The 15,145-nt window shown below is 42.1% G+C and overlaps 1 protein-coding gene across 1 annotated transcript in view; it reads left to right on the forward strand.

Annotated features, from left to right (window-relative positions):
• The window catches only part of FBXL13 (F-box and leucine rich repeat protein 13), a 174,046-nt gene that overhangs the window by 130,441 nt on the left and 28,460 nt on the right, over positions 1-15,145 (forward strand). Inside the window, 3 exon segments of the mRNA XM_054987798.1 lie at positions 4,281-4,450; positions 5,070-5,189; positions 9,927-10,053. Coding sequence (XP_054843773.1) covers positions 4,281-4,450; positions 5,070-5,189; positions 9,927-10,053 — 417 coding nt within the window.

A 15,145-nucleotide genomic window follows, 5' to 3' on the forward strand; every position in this document is an offset into this window, starting at 1 on the left:
CCAGAAATGAAATCCGAAGAGCAATCAAACCCAGGATGAATCAAACAACCAAGGAAAAACAGTCTCCTACAGGAAAAGTGTTTTTGCCATATATCAAAGGAATTACTGATCAGATGGGAAAGCTTATGGAAAAGCATAACCTTCAAGCAGTATTCAGACCCACCCGAAAAATACAACAGATGCTACGATCAGCAAAAGACATTAGAGACCCCCTCACCTCTGCAGGAGTATACCGTATACCCTGCAGCTGTGGACAAGTTTACATCGGGACCACAAAGCGTAGCATCCAGACAAGAATAAAAGAACATGAAAGACACTGCAGACTTGGACAGCCTGAAAAATCAGCAGTGGCTGAACATAGCCTAACTCAAACAGGGCACAGTATCTTATTCCAGGACACCAAAATACTGGACAACACTTCCAACTACTTTGTCAGACTGCACAGGGAAGCCATTGAAATTCACAAGCATAAGCAAAACTTCAACAGGAAAGAAGAAACCTTAAGAATGAACAGAGCATGGGCTCCAGTTCTGGAAAACACCAGGCCAACAAAACACTCCATACCCGACAATAGCCCTGCAGAGAAGATTAGCACATCAAGCACCAATCCATATGCAAAAGAACCTCCTCAGGTTACAGTGAAGCCTCCCGCCATTAGCATTCCACACCCTGGGAAACTTACAGAATGACTCAGCTCAACCCCACCCCTCCTGAGTAGATACAAATGACCTACATCTTTTCCACACTGTGACACTGAGAGATCTCTGTCTTTTGGTGCTACACCTCTGAAGATGCCAGCCACAGCTGCTGGCGAAACGTCAGGAACTACAATGCCAAGACCACGGCAATACAGCCCGGAAAACCCCCAACAACCATCGGTGTGGGGAACCTCCTTCCCTTCAAAGTCTCTCTCCTTCCAGCCGGCTAGAGGGGGGGAGGGAGACTCTGAAGGGAAGAAGGTTCCCCATGCTGTTTGCAAATGGTGTGGGGAACCTTCTTCCCTTGAAAGTCTCCCTCCTTCCAGCTGGCTGGAGGGGGGGGGGCTTTGTCAGGGAACCCCTTACAAGCGACTGAGTTGCCTCTGGGCTTAGATTGGGGTTTCCAGGCAACAGGAGATCAGACAGAGTTCAGAAAGTCCGTGCCTACTGTTGCCAAGGGAATTGATTGGAAGGTGCCAGACTGTCTGGCTTGACAAATGGCTGATGAACACCATGGAACAAACACATGTTTGTCGGGAATGGGGCCTCATGAACAGCTTGCTCACAAACAGCTGATTGGGCTGTTTGTGGCTTTTTTTTGTTTGTATTGCTGTTCTTGCCCACCTCTAGTTACAACATCCAGACGAAAACCGTAAATTCGTGGTGCAAGTGGATGTGTCTGATGTTGCAGCTGGGGTGAGGGTGTGCTCCTGCAAATTGATGACGAGGGGAAATTGCATCCCTGCACGTACGTGTCCAGAAAATTCTCTGAAACCAAGCACAATTGGACTGTGTGGGGGAAAGAAGCTTTTGAGGTCAAATTAGCGCTCACAACTTGGAGGCACTGGCTGGGGGGGGGGCAAAATGCCATTTGAAGTATGGGCTGACCATAAAAACTTGGAAGCCTTGTGCACCCCCTGCAAATTAGGCACCAAGCAGCTAAGAGGAAGACGTCTGCTGGTACAAAGCAGACAAATTATACATCCCAGCCAGCCTGAGAGAGGAAGTGCTGAAACAATGTCATGATTCCAAACTGGCTGGGCATTTTAGGTATCTAAAAACTTTGCACTTGGTAAAAAAGACAATTTTGGTGACCAAGCATGAGAAAAGACATTTATCAATATGTATCTTCATGCCCAGTGTGTATAATGGGGAAATCTAGAAAGGGAAAGCTGCCTGGATTATTGCAACCAATGGACACCCCTTCTAGACCAAGGGCCGTGATCTCAATGGACTTTATCACTGATTGCCCCACTTCCAAGGGATGTACTGTGATCCTAGTGGTAGTGGATTTGTTTTCTAAAGAAGCTCATTTTATTCCATGTGCTACCATTCCTACAGCAAAGTAACTGGCCAGCCTCTTCATGCAACACGTGATAAAACTTCATTCCTTTCCTGATAAGGTAATCTCTGACAGGGGGACATAATTCGTTGCCAACTTCTGGCAGGAGCTCCTCAAAGTTGCAGGGATTGAGCAAGGTCTTAGCTCTGCTCATCATCCACAGACAGATGGACAATCAGAATGAACTAATCAGGTATTAAAACAATTCTTGTGATGTTACATCAATTATCAGCAGGATAATTGGATAGATTTCCTGCCTTTCGCAGAATATGTGTACAACAATGCAGTACACAGTTCCACAAGCGCAGCCCCTTTTAAAATAACCCAAGGCTATGAAGGAACAGCAATCCCTTTTGTTACAACCCCTGGCTCTCAAAAACCAGGAGACCTAGGGGAATGGTGGACTAACTTAATGAATTAATGGAAACTTATACAAGAGACTTTGAGTAACGCCAAAGAAGACTATAAAAAAATTGCTGACAGAAAACATTCTGAACAGTGGAAACTGCAACCAGGGGACTTTGTGTATATCTTTACAGAAAACATTAAAACAGAACAGCCCAGCAAAAAACTAGGCTGGAGATTCTTAGCCAGTTTGGTGTAGTGGTTAAGAACGTGGGACTCTAATCTGGAGAGCCGGGTTTGATTCCCCACTCCTCCACTTAAAGCCAGCTGGGTGACCTTGGATCAGTCCCAGCTCTCTGGAGCTCTCTCAGCCCCACCCACCTCACAGGGTGTTTTGTTGTGGGGATAATAATGGCATACTTTGTAAACTGCTCTGAATGGGCATTGAGTTGTCCAGAAGGGTGGTATATAAATCAAATGTTATTATTATTTATTATTATTCTTAGGAATTCCCGTGAAAAGGGTAATATTATTATTATTCCTGTGAAAAGGGTAATCAATGAAGTAACTGTAGAAGTAGAATTTCCAAATAACTTGAGACAAATCCATCCAGTATTTCACTTCAGCTTACTGAAGAAAGCTCCCCCACCTGACAAATGACACCCAGAAAGGGGAGCCCTTCAACCAATTTTAATAGATGGCCAAGTGCACCATGAAATAGAAGATATCTTGGCCTCTAAAATCAAACACAATAAACTGTTCTACCTGGTGCGCTGGAAGTATTTTGCAGAATCACACAGGGAGTGGGTAGAAAATTCACATATGAACGCTCCCAGACTCATTGCTAAATTCCACAGTCTGTACCCTGACAAGCCTGGACCCCTGTAAAGAGGAGGGGGCCTGCTTAAGGGGGGCAGTAATGTCATGTCTGCATGCCATTCATCCATACCATTCATGTATTCTCTGATCTCTGTACTGCCCTGATCTGTCCACTGTATTGATATCCTGTGTGCTTTCATGCCATGCTCATATACTGTAGCCAATTATAATCATGCCATCCTTGGCCTGCCTGAAAACGAAAGTACTAACACTAATTTCTCAGAGAAAGTAGCCAGACTGTTATCTCTGAAAGTATGCACAGTGACCTTGCAGTTGTACTGTAACTCTTCACAGAGGAAACAGGGAGTTTTAATTCCTTGTAATCTCCTGCCTTTCTCTGTCCAGACAAAGCTCATGGAACTTTTTAGGATTTTTGCGCCTAAAAGCTAACTGCTTAAAGGGGCGGGGGGGGGGGGGGATAATGCTCCTTATATCAATAGTGCATATGCTTGTATACTCATTCCTGCCAACCTTTCCCATCTATGGATGTACCCATGAACTTAATGGATCTCTGAATAAAGACCTTTTCAACCAATGCACTGGAGTGCTTCCTGTGAGGGGTTTGGAGATCTATCTGCCATGGACTACCTTCTCTAGAACTGACAATAAATATAAATATTACTAGTTATTTCTTTCCTACGTAGTATGTTACAGTTTTGTCGAAGGCTTTCACGGCCGGAGAACGATGGTTGTTGGGGGTTTTCCGGGCTGTCTTGCCGTGGTCTTGGCATTGTAGTTCCTGACGTTTCGCCAGCAGCTGTGGCTGGCATCTTCAGAGGTGTAGCACCAAAAGACAGAGATCTTCAGAGGTGTAGCACCAAAAGACACTGAGAGATCTCTGTCTTTTGGTGCTACACCTCTGAAGATGCCAGCCACAGCTGCTGGCGAAACGTCAGGAACTACAATGCCAAGACCACGGCAAGACAGCCCGGAAAACCCCCAACAACCTATGTTACAGTTTATTGCTCATTTATGCCCACAACTCTGTTTAATATCTCAATCTGTTGTTTTAATAGAAAAATTTAGGCTGTCCCCAAGAAGAAACTTGTCAGAGCAGTTGTAGTTGGCTGGAGAAATTTAAAACTGTATCCGCAGCCCGTGCCCAGCCAGAGATTGAACATGGGGGCTTCGCCATGCAAAGAAAGAACGCTAGTTCTTCTTCTGGTGCTGCTCCTTGCTTTACACAGTGAGATTTCAATATATGAACCCTTTAAGCTGCTTAGAAGTGCGCTGCAAAAATCTCCTTGGGATGGAAAGAATACCGTCATGTCCCACCCTGATGCCTTTTGACAGATGAAGTCCTAACTTATGAATCAACGAGTTGTACTAAAATTAGTCTGACTACTGTTAACTAAATGATTTCAAGGTTGAATTTGAATGTTTTCAAGTAACTATGCATTTTTATTTATTTAAGTTGTCCGCTGTCTCTCTGCCCAATGTAAGTAAACCGGTTGTCTATCAGCAATCCTAAACAAACTTGTAAGTCCTATTGAAATTACTGGGCTTTACTTCTCATCGACCATGCTTAGGATCAGGTTGTATTCAGCCTAGATAACAGAAGGAAATTAGTGAAAGTTATTTTCTAAGTGAAAATTGTCTTTTCAAGCTATAATTAAGGACCCAGAAAATTTAAAGGGGAATGTAGTTTCCTCTCCCTGGGAGATCTGGCGTTGTGGCACTCACTTTAAAAACAAATAGTGACCCCTACACATTTCAGTAACCCGTAATCTTACACCAGATAGTAGTTATTATTCTAAACATATGAATTATGAAAAATATGCAAATATATATTATTTATGTTATAGAATCAGTGATGCGGGGTTAAAATCATTTATTGAAGGTTTTGCTGGCTCAAATCTACGAGAACTGACCTTGGCAAACTGTTCCAATGTCACTAACAGCTCTCTCATCAATATAGCTCAAAGGTAGGACTCTACAATATACTATTTGTTTGGTAATGCTTAATGTGTAGGAGCCGTAACTGAATTTTGCTTGAAAATATTCCTTCGAAGTAGTTCTGTTCCCTCTTATCAAATGCTGGATGTGTCTTTGTAGGCCATCAAATGTTTTTTGTGACTAAGTCTATGGATCTCACAGTTTTGGAGATCTATAATAAGCATATTTAAATTGAAACTTTTCTAATAAGAATGTTTAGCGCTGTAGTCTGGCGGTGACTTCAATGGACTCAGAACATCTGTAACTCTGTTTAGGATTGCTCTTTAAATCTATTTATTGCAATCTCAACTACATTTTGCTAGGTTTTGCCCTTTATCTTGAATGGCATAAGCCACAATATCTACTATGGCAACATAAGAACTATTTAGAGGAACAGCTGTAAGAAATTTCTGATACTCTTAAATTATTTAATTTCAGGTGGGCAGCTGTGTTGGTCTGCAGAAGAAGAGCAGGATTCGAGTCCAGTAGCTCCTTAAAAACCAAGTTTTCCAAAGTATAAGCTTTTAAAAGTCAAAGCTGTGATGAAGGTATCTGATAACGGGAGCTCAGACTCTGAACAGCTTGCACCCTGGAAATATTGTTGGTCTCTAAGGTGCTACAGGACTTTAATCTTGCTCTTTATTTAGAAAATCATTCAGAAACTACTTTCCTCCAAAACAGCTACCAATAACATTGCTAGTTTCGGGGTCAGAATATAATATTTTCATAAGAATTTTCAGATGGTCAACGCACAAGTCTTTCACCATCTGTTTTTTGTGGGACCCTTCCTTTGGCAGATAGTAAAATGGCATAGGGATAGGAGAGGGACTGCTGGTTAAAAAGCATAAAGCTTCATGTCCAAGGTCACAGAATCACAGAGTGGGAAAGGGCCATACAGACCTTCTACTCCAACCCCCTGCCCAACGCAGGATGAGCCTAAAGCATCCCTGACAAATATTCATCCAGCCTCTTCTTGAAGACTGCCAGTGAAGGGGAGCTCACCACCTCCCTAGGCAGCGGATTCCACCTTTGAACTACAACCGTGAAAAAGTTTTCTTAATATCCAGCCGGAATCTTTCTGCATGTAATGTAAGTGCGTTGCTTCGAGCTCTATCCTCTGCTGCCAACTGGAACAGCTCCTTGCCCTCCTCCAAATGACAGCCTTTCAAATATTTAAAGAGCAATAATGTCTCCCCTCAATCTCCTTTTTTTCAAACTAAATATTCCCAAGGCCCTCAGCCTTTCCTGGTAGGGCTCAGTCTCCAGACCCCTGATCATTCTTGTCGCTCTCTTCTGCACCCTCTCAATTTTGTCCACATCCTTTTTGAAGTGAGGCCTCCAAAACGGCACACAGTACTCCAAGTGCGACCTGACCAAGCCAGTATAGAGAGGGGATATAACCTCCCACGATTTCGATGCAATGGCCCTTTTGATACAACCCAAGACTGAGTGTGCCTTTTTTGCCACGCATCACACTGACTGCTCATATTTAGTTTACAGTCCACTCTTACTCCAAGATCTCTTTCGCATACACTACTGCTCGGAAGCGTATCCCCCATCCTGTATTTGTGCTTCACATTTTTGTGGCCCAGATGTAATACTTTGCACTTATCTATGTTGAATTGCATCCTGTTCACAACCGCCCACTTCTCCAGAGTATTCAGGTCTTGTTGAATTTTAACTCTATCTTCTTGGGTGTTTGCCACTCCTCCCAATTTTGTATCATCAGCAAATTTAATGAGTAGCCCATTTACCCCTTCATCCAGATCATTGATAAAAATATTGAAAAGTACTGGGCTCAAAACTGAGCCCTGTGGCACCCCACTGGACACCTCCCTACAATCTGATGAAACGTCATTGATCACCACTCTTTGGGTGTGGTCCCCTAACCAGTTCCCTATCCACCGAACTGTCCTGTAGTCCAGTCTGCAGTTTTCCAGTTTACCCATAAGAATGTCATGGGGAACTGTCATGTTGGTCTGGCAAGATCTGTTGGGGACAAAACCATGCTGACTTCCCCGGATCACTGAGCGGTCCTTCAGATGCTTACAGATTGATCCCTTTAAAATCTGTTCTAATATCTTCCTAGCAACGGACGTCAGACTGACCGGCCTGTAGTTTCCCAGGTCATCCTTCTTCCCTTTCTTAAAGACTGGGATAACACTTGCTGTTCTCCAATCTTGTGGCACATCGCCAGTCCTCCAGGAGGCCTTGAAGATGATGAACAGAGGCTCTACAAGTTCTCCAGAAAGTTCTTGGAGCACTCTTGGGTGCACCTCATCCGGCCCAGGGGATTTGTATTCATCCAGTGCAGTCAGGTGCCTCTCCACAACCTCTCTGTCAATGTCAACTAGCCCCCCAGGTGTCCTGTCATGTCTACTACCATCTCTAGATGGGTTCAAGTTCTTCAGGGAGAAAACAGAGTCAAAAAAGTCATTAAGCCTGTCTGCTTTTTCTCTGTCCTCCATCAGAGTTTCTCCTTCCACTCCCAACAGCAGTCCAATTGCCTCTTCTACCTTGCATTTACTTCTCACGTATCTGTAGAAGTTTTTCTTATTGTAGCGAGCATTTGAAGCTCTCTTCTTCCATGGACCACACTGCTCCTCTGATTGGTAAATATACCCCCCCCCCCTCTATTCCAACTTCTGGCTAGCTTCCTAGGAGTGTGTGTGTGTGTGTGTGTGTGTGTATCAACCATTTTCAATTAACTTCTTGTGTGTATGTTAGTTTTTCCTTTTAAAATAAAATTATTCTTTGACCTTAAAGCACCAGCCTTGTCTGCTACCTTGTGGAGGGGACCTGGTAGAAATTGGTGGAGATTTCCCGCTTGTTACCTTTCTCACATTGCCATCTTCCTTGCTGTTAATTCCCCACTCGTACTAGCAAGGAGGCCCATTCCAGGTAACAACTCCCTCCTCCAGGTTTTTGCGGTTCTCCTTCCGCTCTCGTCTCCGTCACTGTCTCAAGCACCTCAAAACGAATCTTGAGCTCCAGTGGACCAGAGCGTCACCTTGGTCCACGCCTTCCGGTTTGTATTGTAGAACTGAGAGGCGGCTCAGAAGGGCGATCGACTCTTCCTTCTTTTCTTGGACTTATTTCTTCATGCTTGTGCAGAGCCCCCAGGTTCTTCTCAATAAAATCCTCCCCTTCCTTGATTTCCTGAAGAGTGGTGATCCTCTCCTCCAGGCTCTGAATCTTCTCCTCCCAAAGCCTGACAAGCTTACACTTCTGACAAGTGAAGTCCGTCTTCTCTTCCAGGAGGAAAACAAACATAACACACTCCATGCAGGTGACTGGAAAGGGGCCTTCTGTCGACATCATCGCTTTCCATGTATATTCCAAGAGTACTCTTCTAGCGGCAGGTCCCTTTCCTTCACACTTTTGGGTCACACCGAAAGTATCTCTTTGGATCCTTACCTGTGCACTTTACAGACAATGGACTTATATGTGTGTGTATATGTATATGTGTATGTATACATGTGTGCACACATGTGCATTCACACACACACACACACACACACACACACTGAATAAGAGCTTCCATTCATTAAAAGGGATCTGCCCCTTAGGATTTCACTGTCAGTCATATATTTACTTGGGCAGAAGCCCCGTGGCGCAGAGTACTGCAGCCCAAGCTCTGCTCACAACCTGAGTTCGATCCTGGTTCACGTAGCCGGCTCAAGGTTGACTCAGCCTTCCATCCTTCCGAGGTCAGTAAAATGAGTACCCAGTTTCCTGGGGATAAAGTGTAGATGACTGGGGAAGGCAATTGCAAACCACCCCGTAACAAAAAGTCCGTCAAGAAAATGTCGTGATGCGACATCCCTCATGGGTCAGTAATGACTCGGTGCTTGCACAGGGGACTATCTTTACCTACCATATATTTACTTAGGTACTGAGTGTTTTTTCATCTCTTCCATTTTTCCAGTTTCAACGGTTTATTTTTGCAGCACTGGCCAAACTATATCTTTTTCATGTGACCTTTAAACAATCAAAATAATAAGGCATGCAGATCAAAAGATAGTTGAATCCCAGTTATATTAGTTGTAGTCACTTCAGTAGTATTGTAGGATGAGACAGCTATTTGTAGTATTCTTCATGTGTTTGTAATAATCACCTGCCATCATGCCAGATTTCCAGCGTTGGCCAGAACATTTTTTAAAACATTTTCTTAAGTTTTAATGGTCTATGGGAGCAATCCTAACAAGGTCTGCTTGGAAGTTTACTCCTAGGAAAAGTGTTCTTAGGACTGTAGGCTGTTGATACCATACTAAGCACTTAGTAAGTGGCACAGTTTTTGCACCTAAGTCATGCTTTTAATGTTTCCCTGTACTGCAAAAGACTGTAGTTAGATGTTCTAGTTCAAGAGACGTAGTTCTGAGGCTCTCCTGTTTATATGTAGGGAAAAGAGTAATTTAAAAATGTGAAATAAATTTCAAAAAAGAAATGAAAAAGGTTGAAAAGGCATAGGAAATGGTCTTGTGATACCATCTCAAATAGTCTAATAAGGCTCTTGTTTTATGATCTCTTTTAGGTGTACACTATTTGCTTTGGTAGAGAAATTAGTGCCAAATTTTCATGCTGATTCATTTGTTGTTTGATATTTGTGCGTTAATTTCATTAATTGTGGTTTTTGAAGTTACTCAATGTCTTTTGAAAATCTAAGCTAAAATTTCCACATATGGCATAATTAAGGGTGAAATAGGATTTCCTTTGTTTTTCTTTAGGTGTACAAGTTTGATGTATTTGAACATGCGCTCTTGTCAAGCTGTGACTGACTCTGGAATTGAGGTTTTAGCAACGTTGCCTTCATTGACTCATATTAATATATCTGGAATTGATGTCAGTGACCAGGTGAGAAACGCATGGGTCAGGATTTTGGTTCTACCTACTGTTTATTAATTGAGCAGAGTAAAATCTTGAGGAAAGGCAGACAAGCTTAGGCAGTTCTCCATCCTGGCCTCTACTGCATGGTCCTGTGCAGCTGCTGAGTTCCAGGGCTAAATGCATAGTTTGCTACTCTCCAGTATTTGAACTGCAGCTGTCTAGTGCTATGGGGTTCAGTCACCAGTACGGAGAGGCCTGGAGCTAAGAGAACAGGAAGTGCTCTCCGAGTTCCAAATCTAAACTGCACATGGGAAGGAATGTTTTTATCTTTCTCACCCTGTGCTGTATGAGAGAGTTCAGGAAACACCTGTGCAGTACGAGCAGCCCTACAGAATTGCTTATTTGTTGGTGCATTAAGAAGGGGAGCGTCTGAGATTCTGCCACTACACAGCTCCTTGTCTTAGACCATTAGTTCAGAGTGGTATGAAGAAAAAATGAAGAAAAATTTAACTTCATAATCATTCAAGAGAAAAAAACTTGACAATCTTTTTTCAGAAGTGGGCAACAAACTTACAGTTATGTTGTATTTCGCTTAAAAGTTCTGCTGAAGCAAGGATTGAGTAGATGTCGTTTTTTGATCACCATCTTTTTTTTTTTTACTGTGCCTCTGGATCAAGTCTCCTGTACTTTGAAAATGCAAATTCCTATATTTCTTTTATTATTTCTCTTTCCTTTGCAGAAGATGGGAACCTGTAATATGTCTATGATGCTTTTTGATTCATTTTATACAAAGGCTGTGAGTAGTCACAGTGAAATCATAAGCTATAGCCTAACATTCTAGTTTCTAGGTTTTTCATTAAAATGAATATAAGGATATTTGATCTTTCTACTACTGCATATTTCAGTCCAGAAATGTCATCTTGAGGGTATCAAGAACAGAGTCTTTTAAAAATAAGCTTTGAAATAAAAATCCAATATGCTCATGATTCTCAGACATTGGCTTACAATAAGAAAGTCTGTTTGTGATTTGAATAATGTGCAATATGTTATATGTTGAAGGTCAAAAATACCATTATGGCGAAGCTGATTTTTTTTCTTTGTTCCTTTATGCTCACAAATACATCATTAAAATTTGTTTTATAAAGTTTTCCTTTGACTAATAATCACTGTAAAACATTTCACCTGTCAGCGAACTATTAGGTAATTATAAGTGACTGAGAGCAAACTAGACATGATGGAGGGGTATCTATGTTCCTGCATCCACCCAGAATTCTAATTGCAAGGATGAGGGGAATTAATTAAACGCTGCTCCATTGCATATTTGGTTTGCTGTTCAACTCACTTCTGTTAGTGGAGCTGGGCTGGGAGAAAATGCTCAAGGAAACAAGAGAGCTCCCCTCTCTTGTACCAGTTTTCTGCTAAAATACACCCACCACCACACTCCTACTTTATGCTTGACACAGGAATAGATAGATGTGGACCCTGCTATCATATTGTGTTGGATACTAAAAACAAAGCTTTACCCTCAAACCAGCATGTTTTAACAAGTCAGGCTGAGGTTCCCTGGATTTATTTAAAAAATCACATCTAGTGCTGTTCGCTAAACGTACACCCCTCCTTAAGGCAAATAACAACACACACACTCCAGTCATTGTGAGTTGTGAAATGTTATGAGGCAGGGGAGGCGGAAGCCTGTTCTTCCCTTGTGCCAGGGTACCAATCCAAATTGGACCCCTGCATTGCATGGGAAATTATTCTCCCATGGCTGCTGTCTGATTGTGGGGAGTGAGCATCAGGTCATTAGAAAGCACCATTAGAAAGCCCTTCAGTATGGCAACGGACCCAAGTTAGGGCCTCATCTGGGAAAATGCCAACTATGCTCCTCCATTTCTGATCTTTCTTTTACATCCTTTCCCATCCTCTCCTCAGCACTGGCTTTTATCCCTTTCGCAGTCTGCTGCTACCTGCTTACACTTTGCAGCTCACTTGCAGCAATCGTCTCTCCTCGATCCCATCCTTTCTTGCCTTCTGCTTTGACCTCTGCCCCCTCATGTTGCCCAGTCCCTTCTAATCACACCATCCTTCCCTCTCTGCTTCCAAGGGCCTAGAATCTTCAAACCCTGGTGCTGGGACTGACACACCAAGCCTAAACAGTCAGGTGGAGTTGGCAAGTGGGTGCTCACCCCTGCTGGCCATTAGGGAACTGTTGGGAACTGGACTTCTCCATGGTAGCCATTGCTTTTTTTTGTTTTTCAGTAATTTCAATAACAATAAAAGGGTTGATATTCCAACTTTACAGAGTTTGTAACTATATTCTATTTATTATGGTTGTTTAACATTAATATGATGACAACAAAAGATCCTAACTTTAGTGTTACAAGATTTATACATACATGAGTAAAAATATACAATTCTGTATTTTTAATCTGCCTTTAGACTTGACATTGTGTTCATTAGTGATTGAGAACAGAGAATTTGGGTTATGACTGGTAACATATCTATATATTTGATACTGAGTGTTTTATTATAATGTCAAATCTCAAAAGGCTTATGGCTTCAAATAAAGATGTGTTATACTAGTTTTGTATTTTAACGTTATGTCTTACCAATTTTACCAACAATCAACGATTATCCCTCTTTTTAAAAGCGTATTGGAATTACTTACCTCCTCCCCCTCCCCCAACTTGGTAATTTACAATAAATTGTTCCTTTGAGATTTTGTTCTTCCCTTATGGTGTAAGTGGTCAAGTACAATAGGCTATTGTTAAGCATACTTGCATTATGGTTACTAACTGTATTGATAAACAATTTTTTGAGCGAGGAAAAAAAAAGATATAACGTTAATGCCCTTGACCACACAGTCTAAACAGCTCTCTGTAACCTTGTGAGGTAATACCACACTCAGGTACTTGGCTTATTTACCAAGATAGAAGAGCTGTAATGTCTCTGTGAGCTAAACCATGTGGGCTCAGTTCCCTCCCCCCCACCCGACCTCAAATCATGATATTAATATATATATATATATATAACAACCATAACATTTTGCTTAAAGCTCTGTGTTTTAGGTTTTTTATTGTTGAGTAAAAGTTAGCTGTATGCACTTTTAATTCAGACTTAGTTTATTAAATGTGTTCCACTGGAACCTCACTTCCCTTATAGGAAGATAGTGGTTGGGACATTTTCCTCTTCTGAGACATTGTGTTGACGTCCCTGAGCGCCTCGATATTTATGTCTTGTAAGAGGGCTAAGCCAGAGTCTTTATCAGTTGCATAGTAGAAGTTAACTTGTAATTTAGAGTACTTGACCCATTTGTATCCTATGTCTGCACATTGTAAAGCTTTCGTAGTTTTTTAAAGCTCTCTCTGTATGATTAATACTTTTGGTGGGTAGATCAGTAAATACACAAATGGAGGCTCCTTTAAAAGAGCCTTTATTTCTGGCAGTTTCTAAAATTTTTCTTCGAGTTCTCCAGTCTAGAAATGTCTCTGGGGATTTTTCTGTGGGCCCATTTGATAGACTTTAGAAATTCTAGGAGCAGCATCATTTTCTAACTGTAAGGATTGCATCAGCCAAGTTGCCTGGAAGCTAGATAAATCTTCTTTAGTAGTCAGTAGCTCGTCAAAGCCTCTGAATTTAAGGTTTGTTTGCTGGGTTAAGATGTCCAAGCTAAGGATCTTTTCTTGCAAGCAAGAGTTTTCTTTTTGGAGCTCGCAGACCTCTTTTTGTAGGGTTATGCCAAGGTCAAGTGTGCAGTCAGCATTATTAATTGCTTTATTCAAGGCTGTTTCAGCAAGTTGAAAAAGGTTTGTCATTTTGTCTAAAAAGTTTTGCTCCATATTTACTAATAAAGCAGTTAGCGAGGGATCATAGAGAAAGGTGTTCTTACCAGGCTTCCTTCTTTCACTCTCTTGTGGGTTTCGTTGTCTTTTTTTCCCCCGGCGTCATTTCTGGATGCTTTAGAAAGCTGCTTTTTCTTGTCGACAACTTGTTTGTCCATATTATTTTTAAGATCTGAATTGTCATGGTGTTATTTATTGAGGTTTTAGGTTGGGGAGGGACGGAGCTTATTCCTTAGGCTCATTCCTTATTCCTTCCTCAGTGCAAATGCCACACCCGTAGCCATTGCAATGAACCTCTTTTATGTTTGTGCAGCCTTGTTGGATGCAAGGTGGTGTCCCATACCAGTCCAGAATTTGGTATTTGCCTTTTCAGAGGGGAATAATGGCTCCCCGTTTTAGCAGAGATATTTTTACTTAGCCAATTTTCTGTTTAGCACAATCTGTATTTTCTCCCATTTTCTCCTAACATCATCACAACAATATTCACATCTGGATCATGGACCATGTTTATATCTTTTTAAAAATCAACTTTTGTTTTCCTTCAGTTAAGTCATTGAGTGCAAATTTTCCACACAACTTTTTGTCACTTTGCATTTTTGATTTTGTTTAGATGGTTGTGCAAATTTGTATTTGTATACCCTATTACATTGTTTACTGAAATGTCTTTGAAATTGACTGTACTAATTCACACTGTATCCACCTTGAGTCTCCATGAGAAAGAACTATAAATAGCATAAATAAATAAATATAATAGTGCTGAACCACTAGATAATAATATAATTGTTTAAAGAGCACCAAGATCTCTCATTAGAGCCACAGTGTAATCCTTCTTTGCAGTGGGATCTTGCCTGGAACATGCAAAAAAGGGAAAGGAAAAAATACTACCATACCCTTGCATACCCATATGCTGCTATATGTCATATGTAGAAGTGCTTGTACTTCTTTGAAGATAATACTGTTGGCATTATCAGGGCCAGATCTAGGGTTGCTCATGCCTGGGTCAACCCAAGCCCCGCGGTTCCCTGCATATGCTCCCGGCACTGCGTGATGTCATCTTTTTCATGCCCCCGAGGAAAAACATGCTGCCCCACTGCCGCTGGAGGGAAGGGAGCATGCGGCAAGCTGGCTCCCCGGAACACGGTGTGCCGCGGAGCTGGTGGTGGCTGCATGGGCAGCTAAGTGGAGGGCTGGAAGGCCGCCAGCGCTGTTCCCCTTCCCTGGTGATGGGGTGGCCAGCTTGCTACACGCTCCCTTCCCTCCAGCGGTAGGTAGCATGGGCA

Source organism: Eublepharis macularius, chromosome 9, assembly GCF_028583425.1.
Source record: "Eublepharis macularius isolate TG4126 chromosome 9, MPM_Emac_v1.0, whole genome shotgun sequence".
Taxonomy (NCBI): domain Eukaryota; kingdom Metazoa; phylum Chordata; class Lepidosauria; order Squamata; family Eublepharidae; genus Eublepharis; species Eublepharis macularius.